A 14722-nucleotide genomic window follows, 5' to 3' on the forward strand; every position below is an offset into this window, starting at 1 on the left:
ATGCTCATCCTCAATAATACCAATTCCCAGCCTCCGACCTTTCTCCTCACTGGTATCCCAGGTCTGAGAGCAGCTCAGGTCTGGATCTCCATTCCCTTTTGTCTTCTGTATGTAATTGCCCTATCTGGAAACAGCATGATCCTGCTGGTGATTCTTCGAGAGCACAGCCTTCATGAGCCTATGTACTATTTCCTCTCTATGCTTTCAGTCACAGACCTAAGCCTGTCTCTGTGCACACTTTCCACTACACTTGGTGTTCTCTGGTTTGAAGCTCGAGAGATCAACTTAAATGCTTGCATTGCCCAGATGTTCTTTCTCCATGGGTTTACTTTCATGGAGTCTGGGGTTCTGCTGGCTATGGCCTTTGATCGTTTTGTGGCCATCTGTGATCCACTAAGATACACCACAATTCTTACCAATGCCAGGATTGCACAGATTGGCATAATTGTGCTGATAAGGAATGTTGCTGTCATGTTGCCAGTCGTGCTCTTTGTCAAAAGGCTGTCCTTCTGCAGATCTTTGGTTCTTTCACATTCCTACTGCTACCATGTTGATCTCATTCAGCTCTCATGTACGGACAACAGAATCAATAGCATTCTTGGTCTGTTTGCACTGTTCTCCACTACAGGTTTTGACTGCCCATGTATCTTGCTCTCCTATGTACTGATCATTCGATCTGTCCTCAGCATTGCTTCCTCAGAGGAGCGACAGAAAGCCTTCAATACATGCATATCCCACATCAGTGCCGTTGCCATCTTTTATATCCCTCTCATCAGCTTGTCTCTTGTACACCGCTATGGCCGTTCCGCACCTGCCTTTGTCCACACCATCATGGCCAATGTCTTCCTGCTCATTCCTCCTGTGCTCAATCCTATCATCTACAGTGTGAAGACAAAGCAGATTCGAAAGGCTATTATCAAGGTTTTCAATCAGAAGCAGAGCCGAATCTAACCAATAATGATCTCAGTAGAAAAGAACATTAGGAATAAGTAATTTTATAGAATGGGATAATTTTACTCAAAGTAACCAAACATACTTTTAAGATGTCAAGCTATGGAATTTTTAAATTGTATAATAATAGTTTATTCACTTTCTCTGTCAATAAATTCATATTAATGCCATTTTAAATTATGATTTAATATAACACAAGCTACTGTAGGTGAATAACTTCTCATATTTTTCAATATCACTATTAATCTGTATAAAGTAATAATTCAGATTCTCTATACAATTAAAAATATGAATTTAGTGTGGGAAATTGTAGAAGAGTCAGTTGTTCTATTTTTAATTATACAGAAAAATATTTTAATCAGTTTTATATGTTTTACTGAAAATTTTTGATTCTCACTGCTTCCTAAATCCTAAAATACATACCAGCAATTTAACTTTGAGTCTTGTATCAGTGAATCTGTCTTGTCTTTTATTATATACTGAAGAAAACATAGATCTAGATAAAATCTGAGATTTTTCTCAGATGCTAATTATATTAATATCTCTTAAGCAGCTGAAGAGTAATCATAGTAGATCTGAAAAGTTATTGGGCTCACTATCAAATAAAATTTTTTTCTAGAGTTCTATTAATCACTCTCTTTTAACAATTTTAAAACAAAAAATGATAGTTTATTTAGGTGCTTATTATTGGAGAAAGTACAGCTTATATTCAAGAGCCATCAAAGGGTCCAAATATTCCTTTGTCCAAAATTTAACTGTATTTATATATGGGTGCATATATTTAGGGGAAAACATTAGATAAATTTTTATCTTATACTGGTATTGGGATTGCAATTCACGTCACATAGACCAGGATTTATGTTCAGTTGGTGCATTCTGTGTACAGGAGTGAGAAACCATAATTATCCGTTTTGGTGGCTGAGACTCATTTGGTTTCAGTTAATATAAGTAGGCAGTTTTTTTCTAGTACTTTCAGCAGATAGCTCATTTTTCCCTGAGATGTTAATAAGTTTCCTTGCTGGCTTTGGCTTTGATGAAACCTAAATGGTGATTGGCTTGGATGCAGTGAGAATTGGTTGGGTAGTTCTTTTGGAGGAAAGATATCATGTGTGAGATACAATGTGGAGATCTGATTTTTTTGTGTCCCAGAATAGGAAAAATTAAATTTTTGATAGAAATTAAGAAGAAAGCTATTTACTGGCCTGGGATGTTGGAAGTTTTTAAATATTTGGAAGCTATGTAATAAAAAGTCAACAGTTAACTATTTCAGGAGTAAGAATATTTTTACATATATATTACATATAAAATGTAATATTTTCCATTACTTTACTCTTCTTCAATATTCCCACTTTATCAGATCTTCCTCCAAAGACCATTTCAACCATTTAACATATAGCTCTGGCTCCCTTACCATTAAACCATCTCTCTGAGATTTTGCATTGTATGATTTTTTTTGTGTAGTTTTTTTTCCTAATGAAGGAATCCCTTTGATTGGATTTTCAATTGGAAAGTCTAACTAACCATCTCTTTTTTTTTCAAGTTTTCTGATGCTGATAGCAAATTCCATAATTTTTAGAGTTATTATTTGCAGGTAAATTTAGAAGGCAATATACAAGAGCCACAGTTGTCATAACACATTTTTTTTGTCATTTAGCCAAAATTTGCCAGGTCAATTATAAGTGAGAGTCTTCCTAATTTAGCCTGCCACTTGACTCAAAAGATTATATTCAGCCTCTGAGCATAGGCAATAGAGTCTTAGTTACAAATTGCCTATGGCAGCAATAGTGTGACTGTAGGGCATGAGTGGGAGAAGATTCATGTCAAATAGAAGCTAAGACTAAGATGCTGTGTTAGATACAGTGTCAGAGTCCAGTTTGAAGACAGAAAACACACATCAGTTTGAACAGGTAGAATTAGATATAAATAATCACTATCATGGAAGCAAAAGTAGTGAGGAAACTGATTAACCAGAACTGTACATAATTTAGTGGACATAGATACAAGAAACAAAGAGTGCCGAGATGGAGCTACCAAGGTGAAGCTCTCCTTTTGTTCTTCTATGTCTAGGAAGTCATAGAGGTGTCTTATTTTTGACACTTGAAAAAAATATATGCCCTCCCTATTGCCAGAAAAGTCCTTCCATACAAAGATGCTACTGGGAGGAGGGTACTGCTGTGCCTGAAAGTTGTAGATGCTTTCTACATGCACATTTGTCTGTGTCTCAGAGAGTGGTGACAGGCCATCTTCTCAGCATGAGGTTGTGTGCTCAGGTTTCCAGATTTTGTATTATATGGAGCTTTTAAGGTACATGCACATACCCAGGGCAGAGTAGACATAGTAGAAGCTACCCCAGGCAGAGTGCTGTTCATTATGTACATGGGTCTTCTGGTTTAGCCATTGTTGTCACAGAGGACAGGTAGAGAACAACATCAGTGGTTTAGTGTTGAAGAGAGTTGTGCACTGCTGGAAATCTTTCTTAGAAAAAGAATGCATGACCATCTATCTTTAGCTTATCTTTTAACATCACCCCAGGAAATTACAAAAAAAAAAATAGGTAGAGAAAATTTCCTTTTTCCTGTGTTTTTTCACTACTATCAACCAACAAGAATTAACACTGTATCAGAGAGCAAAAGAAAAAAAAGTTACTATGTCCATACCATTATCATAGAACAGACAAAAGGAATGTGGAACTGAGAGTTGGCAAATCAACATGAGCCAGGCACTATTACGAATGGATATTGCCTAATCTTGCATAACTACGTCTGCATGTTTATCAAATATGCTCGATGATTTTCTACCCAGGAAATTAAAAGGAAATGATTTACAAGTCAGATCTTATTTCTCCATGGCTAAAGTTTACCTCACAGCCCCCTAATTTCCTCCACACATCTGGATTATTCATGAATGAGTACTAAGCAGTGACGCTGGATGTCTCACGCTCTCATTGTTAGCTAGGAAAAACACAACAGGTGCATGGTGCTGGTATATCATGAGGTGTTTTCACGTTCTCCAGAGTTTATCCAGCTGATGATTGCATGTTTATTGGTTACTTTTATTGTTGCTGTGACCAAACACTCGACAAGAATCAACTTGAAGTTTTATTTGACTCATGGTTCTGGTGATAGCAACCATCAAATAAGGAAGGACTGTGGAAGAAGTGTGAGGTAATTGGTTACATCGTGACCACAGTCTGGAATCAGGGAAAGATGAATGCTGTTACTGAGCCATCTTCCTTGCCCCCTTTATTGACTCCAGCATTCCAGCCCATAATATATGGTTACTCAGATTTAGGGTTCTCCCTCAGTTATGGAAATACCATCATAGACACACTCAAAGGTATGTCACATTAAGATGCCTCATGAGTATCATGTCTTAATGTAATCACATTGGCAGTTGAAATTTACCATGGAGGTATGGTTGTTGCAACAGTGATTAGAAAACAAGCTAGAATGATTTGTTATTGATGCTCTAGAAATAAGTGATAATGCGATAAACTCAAAGCATGTAGGTTCACAAATCTGGTCATATTATGAGCCATTATTACTCCTGATGTCATGGGAATCCATGTTTGATCTTTTTTTTTTGTTTTTTGAGACATGGTTTCTCTGTGTAGCTTTGCACCTTTCCTGGAACTCACTCTGTAGTCCAGGCTAGCCTCAATATTGTTAATCTGATTATTTTATTGTTTGAGAATTTCACAATGCATGTAAGTGTGTTTTTTTTTAAATCAAATGCACCCCCATTTCCTCCCTTTCAATTTCTCCTGTATTCTCCCTACCACTTTCCCTCTCAACCTGATGTGTTCTTGTATTTTCTCTTATGCCTACTGAGCCCATTTAGTGATATCACTATTGTATGACTATAGAACCATTTCCTGGAGCAAGGATAGTCTTTTCATGGTTGCATCTCTGAAGAAAACTTACTCTTCCTACCCTAGCATGCATCAATTGAAAGTAGCTTTTCAGCTAGGGGTGGGACTTCATGAGTCCCTCTGCTATGCATGCTGGGACTTTGGCTGGCTTAATCTTGTACTTTAGTCCCAGGGAATCCAATGCCTTTTTCTATGCATGTGGTGCACAGACATACATGAAGGCAAAACACTCATACACATAAAAGAAATAAATATAAAAAGAAATAAAATAAATAAAAGCTAGGCATAGTAGCATGCTTTTGTAATTCAAGATCCAGGGATATCGAGACAAGTGGTTCTAGGATAGCCAGTCTAGGCTATATAAAGAATTCAGACCACTGAAAAACCCTGTCACATTGTTTAGCTTGGTCTATTTGTGGGACTCTTAGCAGTGAGATCAGGGCCTGTCCCTAACACTTGAACTGGCTTTTGGGAACCTATTCCCCATACTGGGTTGCCTTGCTCAGCCTTAATACAAAGGGAGGAGCTTAGTCCTACCTCAACTTGATATGGTATGCTTTGTTGACACCCATGGGAGGCCTGCCCCTTTCTGAACAGAAACAGAGGAGGAGTGGGTGGGGGAGGGAATAGGGGAGGCTGGGGCAGAGGAAAGGGAAGAGAAGTCGGAAAACTGCACTTGGGATGCAAAATAAATGAAAAAATTAATTAATAATAATAAAAAAGAAAAACCTTGTCACAATGAAAATGGAGACCAGTGTCTAAAACAATGACAGTCATGGTTCTGTGGTATCCACACACGTCTACACATGTGCGTACATTTGCACAGAGATGTGCATTTGCACACACACAAATGAACACCCTTGTGGAAAGTGAAAGTGAGAGGAAATGAGAGGCAAAGTATAACTTGGAATATATGTGTTCTATAAACTTTATAGTTTTAGCTTTGTGTTAATATAATTATATATTCATCTCATATAAATATATGTTTAACCTTAAGTTAGAAGTTGAGAATCAGTTTGCTTTATAGTATATAGATTTTATTTCTTCTAGGAAAAATTTGTCATTGAATTGTATTGATTGCTCTACTGATAGTTAATTGCATACCTGGAGTGATTGTTCATTTCTTAATCAATTTTTGTAACAAATTCATTTGTCTTTACATAAATCCAAGCTCAATTTTAGTGAATGGGAGATACTTGACAAATGTTTTGAAGGATTTGTTTGTATAAACAATTTAATTAAAACCCTATTTAAAAGCCTTCTAAGCCAGATGGGACATAGTAATTTATAGATGCAAATTTATCAGAGTAAATGCAAACATATTTCTTACATTATTGTGCCAATACTTCTACAACATGTTATACAGAGTGACTTGAAGAACAGAATTTAATTGTGCCACAGTTCTGGAATGTGAAGTCCACAATCACAGTGTGAAAAGAATTGATTCCTTTTTTGACCTTTATCCCTTATATTGCTCCTGGCCTTGTTGACTTGAAAAAAATCTTTGATTTTAGATGCATCAACTTGGCGTCTCCTTGTCTGTATGATATTAATACTGTGTGTATGTCTGTATCAAATTCCAGTTACATTGGAGGAGCAGTTTATCATTGACTGGTATGACATTTTGTTTCTGTAACTAAGTTCATATGCAATGACTCTTCTCCAAGAGAGATCACATTCAGAGGTATTAGGAATTAGAACACAAACATATTCATGTTACAGGGGCTCAGTTCACTAACAACAGTTTTTCAGCTAGGGTTCATATATTTTCTTGACATTTGTTTGCAGTATGTGTGACTTCCCAATGATATCAACAACAAAATTCTTCCTGAAATTATAGGAAGGCACATTGTAGACATAACCATTTCCCTTTGAGCCAGATGTGATCTTACTGGAATGTGATACAAAGCTTTAGATGATAGAAAGATGGTAAGAGCATCATGCCTAGTCACTAGAGTTGGGAAGCAGTGGCTGAGACAGTGGGCTCATTTCCCAGGCAGCAGCTGTCACTCTGTATATGGAGAAAGCCCCACTATTTCCACATTAACTCTGAATGCACTAACAGAGCCATCTTCAGTGGAGCAGTGGAGACAAGAGATAACACCCATAGATTAATTACCTAACAAAGCAATATACTAAGTTGTGTACATTGTGAGATATGTATATGCTATGCTATGAACAAATTTTAAGAGCAATAGAAGACAAAACAAAAATACCATCTAAGGCTGAGACATAATATAACCCAAGGAACATAAATGAATAGATGAGCCACAGATCTTAAATGTAGATATAAACCTCTCTATGTATATTATTCAATCTTTATGAGGGGTTAGAATTCATGACATAAGTCAATTCTGAATCTTCACAGATTCTTATTACTTGTCTTGACATGTTTTAAGCAAGGACATCATAGGGTTCAGCTTCACCTGAAAGACTTGAAAATTAAGATCTCAGGATATTATCTCTGGGAAGTCAGAAAAATGGCTCACACTTAAGAGTAGAAACTACCATCAGTGAATTTTCAAGTGTTTCTAAACTTGGCCATATAAAACATTTGCTTGTGAGTAGGTTGAGAACTATAATGTACAGCGTATAGACATTTTACCCTCAGTAATGTTTGCCTGTCAGTCTGAAGAAAGTGATTACCTAGTTCAAACACACAGTATTTAATTTAATAATCTCTCCCATATAGTTTGCTAAGTCTTTTCCCAGATCCAAAGACTGCATGCTTTATATGCCTCCTCCCATTATCCATCTGAGGAAAGACTTTACTAGAAAGCATTCTACAGGCTTCCAAGGGTGTTCTGAAAAGTTATTTCCCTTAGCTTTGGTAGGAAAGAAAGTTCAACTATTCTCATGCAATGACCCAAAGGAAGCATACTTTAAAAATGCTTTAAGATGATAATTCTGAAAGAAGTTAATATTTAATTGTATGATCAGAATTTTAAAGACTTCCCCTGACTTAAACCTTAGAATATTATATATAAATATAATAAAATATATTTTCTTTATGAAATAATTCTTTCTCTTTATTTTCCAAAGAATCTGTCCTTCATTCTGAAATTCAGTTTTCTCAGAGATTCAGTAGATTTTAAAGAGACTACCTTTTCAGTTCACTTAATACTACTGATAATAGTCTCAATAAGTTGAGATTTGTTAAGAATATTCTCTGAAAATTTATAAACTGTTGTGCATCTTAATCAATTATGTCATGCCTTATCCTCAAGGACCATTAAATACTTTCCCATAGTTTTTGGCACCAACCTCTTTTGTATGTATTTGTTGATTTTTTAAATTACTTTTCTCTTATAATAACATTCAGGTCTATCAATTAAGGATAATTATTAAAAATTAGGGTTTAAGTGTTCTATTAGTATTCAGAATGAAACATAGAACCAAACAAAATGAAAGACTATTTTTAAGAGGAGGGATTATATGAGCGAGAATTGTTGAGACCAAGATTGGAAAAAGCACAGGGACAAATAGCCAAACTAGTGGAAACACATGAACTATGAACCAATAGCTAAGGAGCCCCCAACTGGATCAGGCCCTCTGGATAAGTGAGACAGTTGATTAGCTTTAACTGTTTGGGAGGCACCCAGGCACTGGGACCAGGACCTGTCCTTAGAGCTGGCTGTTTGAAACCTGGGGCCTATGCAGGGACACTTGGCTCAGCCTGGGAGGAGGGGACTGGATCTGCCTCAACTGAATCTACCAGGCTGAGCTGAATCCCCAGGGGAGTCCTTGGCCTGAAGGAGATGGGAATGGGGGGTGGGCAGGGAGGAGGGCGGGGGAGGAGAGAGGATAGGGGAATCTGTGGCTGTTATGTAAAATTAAACCAAATTATAAAATAAAAAAGTGTCCACCACCATTGCCTGGTTACACAGCACTCTTTTAATGTGCAAGGAAGATAAGTAAATAAGTAAATAAATAAATAAATAAAAAAGAGAATAAAAATAGAAAACTACAATGATATATTCCTCCCTGTGGTAATTAATAACATTCCCTTGCATTTATCAAAGCTTTTCCTTTACATATTCTCAGTTTCTGAAATGCCTTTAAGACTTACAGGTAGTTTTTGTCATCATTTTTTTGATGTTACATGTTGGTTAGTTTCATGTCATGTAATTGTGATGGTAGAGTTAGGTGACACATAACACTCACTTGCTCCTTGTTTTACCTGGTTTCATATTTATTGATATAAATAATGACTTTACATAGGCATTTTAGACATATTTTAGTTTTGAGAAAACTTATTTCTATAAATTTCTATAAATAGATTCCAAGGTGGGGACAATGTATGAATTGTTATCTGTTTAAGACATATTTTTAATCTCCATTCAAACTAAATGTCAAACTATACTTCTATCAAGATTTAAAAAACAGTGTTTTCAACTTAATAATCTACAGAAGATGGCATTCCTTTAAAGTATTCAGTGCTTTAATATAAGAAAAAATATCTTATTTGTTTTTCTTATGATGACAAGAACAGGTTAAGTAAATATGTATTATCCATAAAAGGTCCCAAAACTGTCATTCTGGATAACTTGAAAGTCATTCCACTTCTGAAGGGATGCCAGATACCTTGGAAATGTTTACTGAATTTATAAAATTGGTTGATTATGTCCTTTGATCATTTTCCTGGAGCTACTGGGATCCTTGGCTCAGGGGTCTTTTCTACAGACTCCTCGGCTGACCCTGTCCCTGATTTGTTTGGTTCTCACTCCATAGATGATGGGGTTGAGCATGGGAGGAACAAGCAGATAGACATTAGCAAACATGATAAGCACAATTCGGGGAACATGGTGGCCAAAGCGGTGGGTGAGGAAGGTGAAAAGTGCTGGGATATAGAAAGCCAAGATGACACAGACATGGGAAGCACATGTACCAAAAGCTTTGAGACGGGCTTCACCTGAGGGCAACCTCAGCACAGCTCTCAGAATCATCACATAAGATACACTGATGACAATTATATCAAAGCCAACCACAGAAAATGCCACAAAGAGCCCATATCCACGATTAATTTTGGTATCAGCACACACCAACTTGAGCACAGCCATGTGCTCACAGTAGGACTGGGGAATGACCTTGTTGGGGCAGAAGGGCATCCTGGAGATCATGAAGCAGAAGGGGCTCACCCACAGCAGCCCTCTGACCATCACAGCTGCCCCAAGTTTGATGACTACAGATGTGGTCAGGATACTGGAATGTCGGAGTGGGAAGCAGATAGCCACATAGCGGTCCAAGGCCATAGTCATGAGCACCCCAGACTCCACAGAAGAAAAGGCATGTATGAAGAACACTTGGATGAGGCAGGCATGGTATTCAATCTTATGATCGTGAAACCAGAGTATGGCCAGCATTTTAGGCTGTGTGGAGGTGGACAGGACCAGGTCAGTAATAGCCAGCAAGGCCAGGAAGAGGTACATAGGTTCATGCAATGTGTGGTCAATTCGGATTATGTGCAGGATAGTGACATTTCCAGTCACTGCCACAATATACATGACACAGAATGGAAAGGCAATCCAAAATTGATAATTCTCCAGCCCCGGGATTCCAAGCAAGATGAAGAACAGAGGATGGGAAGAGTTGTTCCTTGAAGCCGCCATGAGAGGATGGTTAGTTTCTGTCTTCTCAGCAGCAAAGGCAATCTATTCTCTGTAGATGGTGACAATGGAATGAATATTATCGATTATAAATCTCTTCAATGATTCTACTGGGGGTTTATCCAAAAGGTTAACTGTGTTAATACAAACAACGTTGCAACATGAAGTGATGTAGCTCATTACTTTTATTCACATGTTGATCAGGAGAAGCTTTGAACATATGAGTTGTAAGTGTAATTTTGCTCTCCAAATCAGTATCTTTCAGGACAGCAAGTTACACCAACAGAAATAGATCTTGACTGATAATGCTGCTGTCAACTTCATCTTTCTATTATTTACAACAAATGAGTTAATTTAGTCTCACCTATATGACCACATCTCTCTCATGGAAGACAATAATGCTTAAAGGTCCCTATCTATTTAGAGATGATGACTTCACGTTAATTCTGAGTGAAACCTAAAGAAGATTTTGGAGAAGAGTAGAACTAACTGACTGAGTTAGTTTCACCTGTAACTAAACACAATACCATCATTATACGCATCTTCCTAGACCAGGCAATGCTTTATGTAGAGGTCAGTTAAAATATTCCTGGCTTTGTAAGCAGTATACTCTCAGTTGCAACTGATCACATTAAGCTTGAGTACAAAGCAGTCTTACTCAACTCATCAATGCATGTGTGCCTATGCATTCCAATAAGACTTTATTTTTTTAAAGCCTACAAGCTGTATTTATCTATCAGGCTGCAGTTTACCAGCCCCGTTCTTTATAATGAGTCAGCCTGGAGCCTTGCTCTACCTTGTTTATCTCTGTGCCTCATATAGAGTAGGACTTTAATAAATATTTGTAATGGGAATGACAAAAGAACTGTTATGTAGTAGCAACAGATATTTTCACTAGGTAGCAATATCCTACATGTCTCATAGCTCACTTAACCCTGCTTTGAGCCACACCCACAAGGCAGGTTTCTTTATCTTTCTAGAAGGTACCTTGCATCAGTGTATTTTGGGGAAAAAAAAAAACCTCTCTGCTTGTGCTGTACATGGGTTAGCTCTGTTCTGACTCTACTGTAGGTTACAACTTTCCTCAAAGTGAGCTGTACAAGGGCTCTCACTTGCTTCTCCCTCAGCATCTTCCCTCTCTTTACTTTCAGTGGGGATTGTCTTGTTGCTTTGAGAGCTTTAGTTATTATTCTTCTATAGAAACAAACTTCTAGCAAGAAAGTAGTTTGAATCCATCCCTGGTATCAAATCATCTTTAGGAACTAACAAATATTTCAATTTCCCAGTCTAAACAGTGCCTAAAATTGAGTTGTTTTTTTTTCCAGGATCACAAATGTGCTTACCCTCCTTATAATTTTCCTTTGATTTCTTGTGATTTGACAGAAATGGGGCTCAGAATTTATAATGCATTCTCTAAGTTGGAAATTGTACTGCCTTGAATAGTTGTTAACCACGTGTTTGCTTAAACAAATCTTGCTACTTAAAGGGTATTGAGGGTCCATGAGCATACACCTGGGGTTGGGGCTTGTGCTTTGTTTTCTTTTTCCAGGTCTCATCTTCTCATCTTAAAAGTTCAGCTAGATCCGGGCTTTCTTCTCATCAGTTTCTGGTATATGTCACTGTGAGCTCATTGGGACCTAACCACTGTGTGTCCCAGCCACTCACACAGAAAAGCTTCCTGAGATGAGACCTTCCTTGTTTCTGTTGAAGAGAGTGGGAGAGATGCTGGCTAAAAGCTAACTTTCCATTGTGAAAGTATTGCTGCCTTTTGTATTACAAAGCATAAAATCAGTTGTTTCTAACCCATGCAAACCCCTTCATCTTCATTTTACCATGAGAAAAGTAAAGTCAGAACCATGAAATGATTTATTTAGTATCACATACTAAATCTGTGTGAGAGAAATCTCTTACAGTCAGGGCCTCTGGAAGCACATATTGCCACCTTCACTAGCCATGAGTTATTAGAATTCCCATCCTGGTTGGGTCAAGTAGAGATTGTCGCCTCATTGTGACAAAGGCTGATATGAAAGGGATTTATTTAACTGTGTACTGAATTGGAGACACACATACATTTGAACGGGGACCCGTGCTACTTCACTGGCCTGAAGACTATGGACCAAGCTCCAGCTTGCACTATGGGCTACTCTGAGATGTGCTGCTTTCTCTGAGATGTCATTTCTTCTTAACACCAGTGCCTTGGTCCTGGAGGTTCGCTGCAGCAGTCACTTATTTTGTGTACTTCTGTAGTCTGGTAATTTCCCCCTCATTTGCCTTCAGCTACCCATGAACAATTTCTTTGAAAATCCATTTTGTCTGTCTCTTCTCCTTTGCTTACAAGTCATCCTCAACAATGGACCATCACAGAAAAGATGTGCTTACTGTTCTCATTTGCTAGCTCAGAATCATTTTTCCTTCCATGGATACCATAGAAAAACAAATCCAAACTAGGACCTGAGTATGGAGTGGGAGTCTGGGTGATTAGTGGATGCCTGTTTCTTTACCATGCTACACCCCCTGGGTCTTATGGAATCCAGTTCCTTCACTATTGTAAATTCCTTTGCCTGTCTCCGTCACACATACTTAAAAATCAAAGACAAAATCAAGGACGTGTCATGGACAGTAAAGAGGAATTTGACCAATATCTGGCCAATTATGTTCAGTATGAGAAGCATTCAACATGGAAACACAGTTTACCAAGTTGCTATTAGCTTTGAGGATTAAAATAGGCATTTTCTAAGCATATAAGAAAAAGAACAACATAATCTCCTGTTGCAAATACCCTTTCCTTCGCTAAGTTGTTATTAAATATAATCTTCTAATATGCTAGAGTTTTTACCATCATAATGTATACTGGTGAAATTGAGTCATCTACTTTGGGAGCATTAGGACTAGCATGATCACACTGTGGGTTACTGACTCAGTTTTTAAATTCTCCACATAAAATCTAACTTTTAAAAAATGTGTAGCATTTGGTTGGAGAAATTTAATTATAAGAAATATGGCCTCAAGTTAATTACAGCTTAGCTTGTATCAGTGACTATGGGTTTGAATTCTAGGTACCTGCCGACTCTGTTGGGTATCTTTTATTTCACCTGTACAGGGAAATGCCTGCATGCATCAGTCAAAAACACTGCTGAGGTTAGTTAAGAGGTAATAGAAGAAATTGGACAAGATCTTGTTGCTGAATAGCTTCAAGAAAACTGAATCTTTGTTTTCTCACTTGAAAGTGTTTAATCTATATTGTGAAGTTTTAATAACTGAGTGTGTTAAATCCAGGCATAACCTCCACTCTGGAGGGGTTGTGACTGGAGTAGTCTTCCTACCTTTCTGGGTCTCACTGGAGAGCACAGTGGGAATCACTGTCCTTTCTTCCCATCACAGAGTGCTGTTCAGTGTTCACAGATGTCTGGAACTCAAGAACCCAGGGATGTACAGCTTAAAGCTTTGCCTTCTAGTGTCATGGAGACTCCATGAGACCCACAGCTCCCTGGAAAGGGCAGAAATGCCTATGGCACAGGAAATCAGGAAATCTCTTACCCTGAAGACTTCTCTTTTGTTAACTAAGCTGAGCATGACCACAAGCAGTTCTAACAAGCCCCTGGGATCCAGCTTTTGGCAGGGATCTTAAATGAGGGTCTATTTGAAGGAATGTTCCTTGCTTTTTCTTCCCCTTGATAATTCTGTCTCCATTCTAAGGCTCATTGTCTCATCTTGGCTTCCTCTGAGACTAGGTTCTGAAGCTGGAGGTGTTAACTCCTAACTTTCCTTTCTCCTCTGTGCAAGTGAACATAAAGGCTGGATATCGGAATGCATGTGCAAGAGGTGTGATGTGGTTATGAGAGTGTGAGCAATTGTGTATATGTATTGTTTAGTTAATCTGAGGGTATATGCTTACAGTTATATGTGAAATTTGAAAGTTTGTTTGTATTTAATACATGTTGACATGTGTGTATGAGGTTTGTTAATAAATATGTATATAAGAGACTGAATTTAAATATATATATGTATAAAGTTAATGTGCAAGCATATGAATAGTATTTGCTTTTGTGATACATAATTAGTGTGATAACATCATTTCTGATTTAATTGTTATGGAATACATGTACTTTGTGAATGCATGGGCCTAGATGACAGTGTGGGATGGCATATCTGTGCACATACACGTGTGTGTGTGTGTGTGTGTGTGTGTGTGTGTGTGTGTGTGTGTGTGATGCATGCCATCAATGTCGTAGTGGTTCAGTGTACACTGTGGTAGCTATGGTTTCAAGGCCTCTCTCTTATGAGGGGCTGATGA

General features: G+C 37.8%; 2 protein-coding genes across 2 annotated transcripts; one reads left to right on the forward strand and one right to left on the reverse strand.

Moving 5' to 3' along the window:
• On the forward strand, nt 1-951 carry LOC102928980 (olfactory receptor 51F2). Its single transcript, XM_006993340.1, has one exon. The coding sequence runs from the start codon at nt 1-3 to the stop codon at nt 949-951; it is 951 nt and encodes a 316-aa protein (XP_006993402.1).
• An 8535-nt stretch (nt 952-9486) lies between these two features.
• On the reverse strand, nt 9487-10431 carry LOC102902856 (olfactory receptor 52R1-like). Its single transcript, XM_015986851.3, has one exon. It carries the CDS (start codon nt 10429-10431, stop codon nt 9487-9489), a length of 945 nt encoding a protein of 314 aa, XP_015842337.3.
• Between the last annotated feature and the right edge of the window lie 4291 nt (nt 10432-14722).

This window comes from Peromyscus maniculatus, chromosome 1, assembly GCF_049852395.1.
Source record: "Peromyscus maniculatus bairdii isolate BWxNUB_F1_BW_parent chromosome 1, HU_Pman_BW_mat_3.1, whole genome shotgun sequence".
Taxonomy (NCBI): domain Eukaryota; kingdom Metazoa; phylum Chordata; class Mammalia; order Rodentia; family Cricetidae; genus Peromyscus; species Peromyscus maniculatus.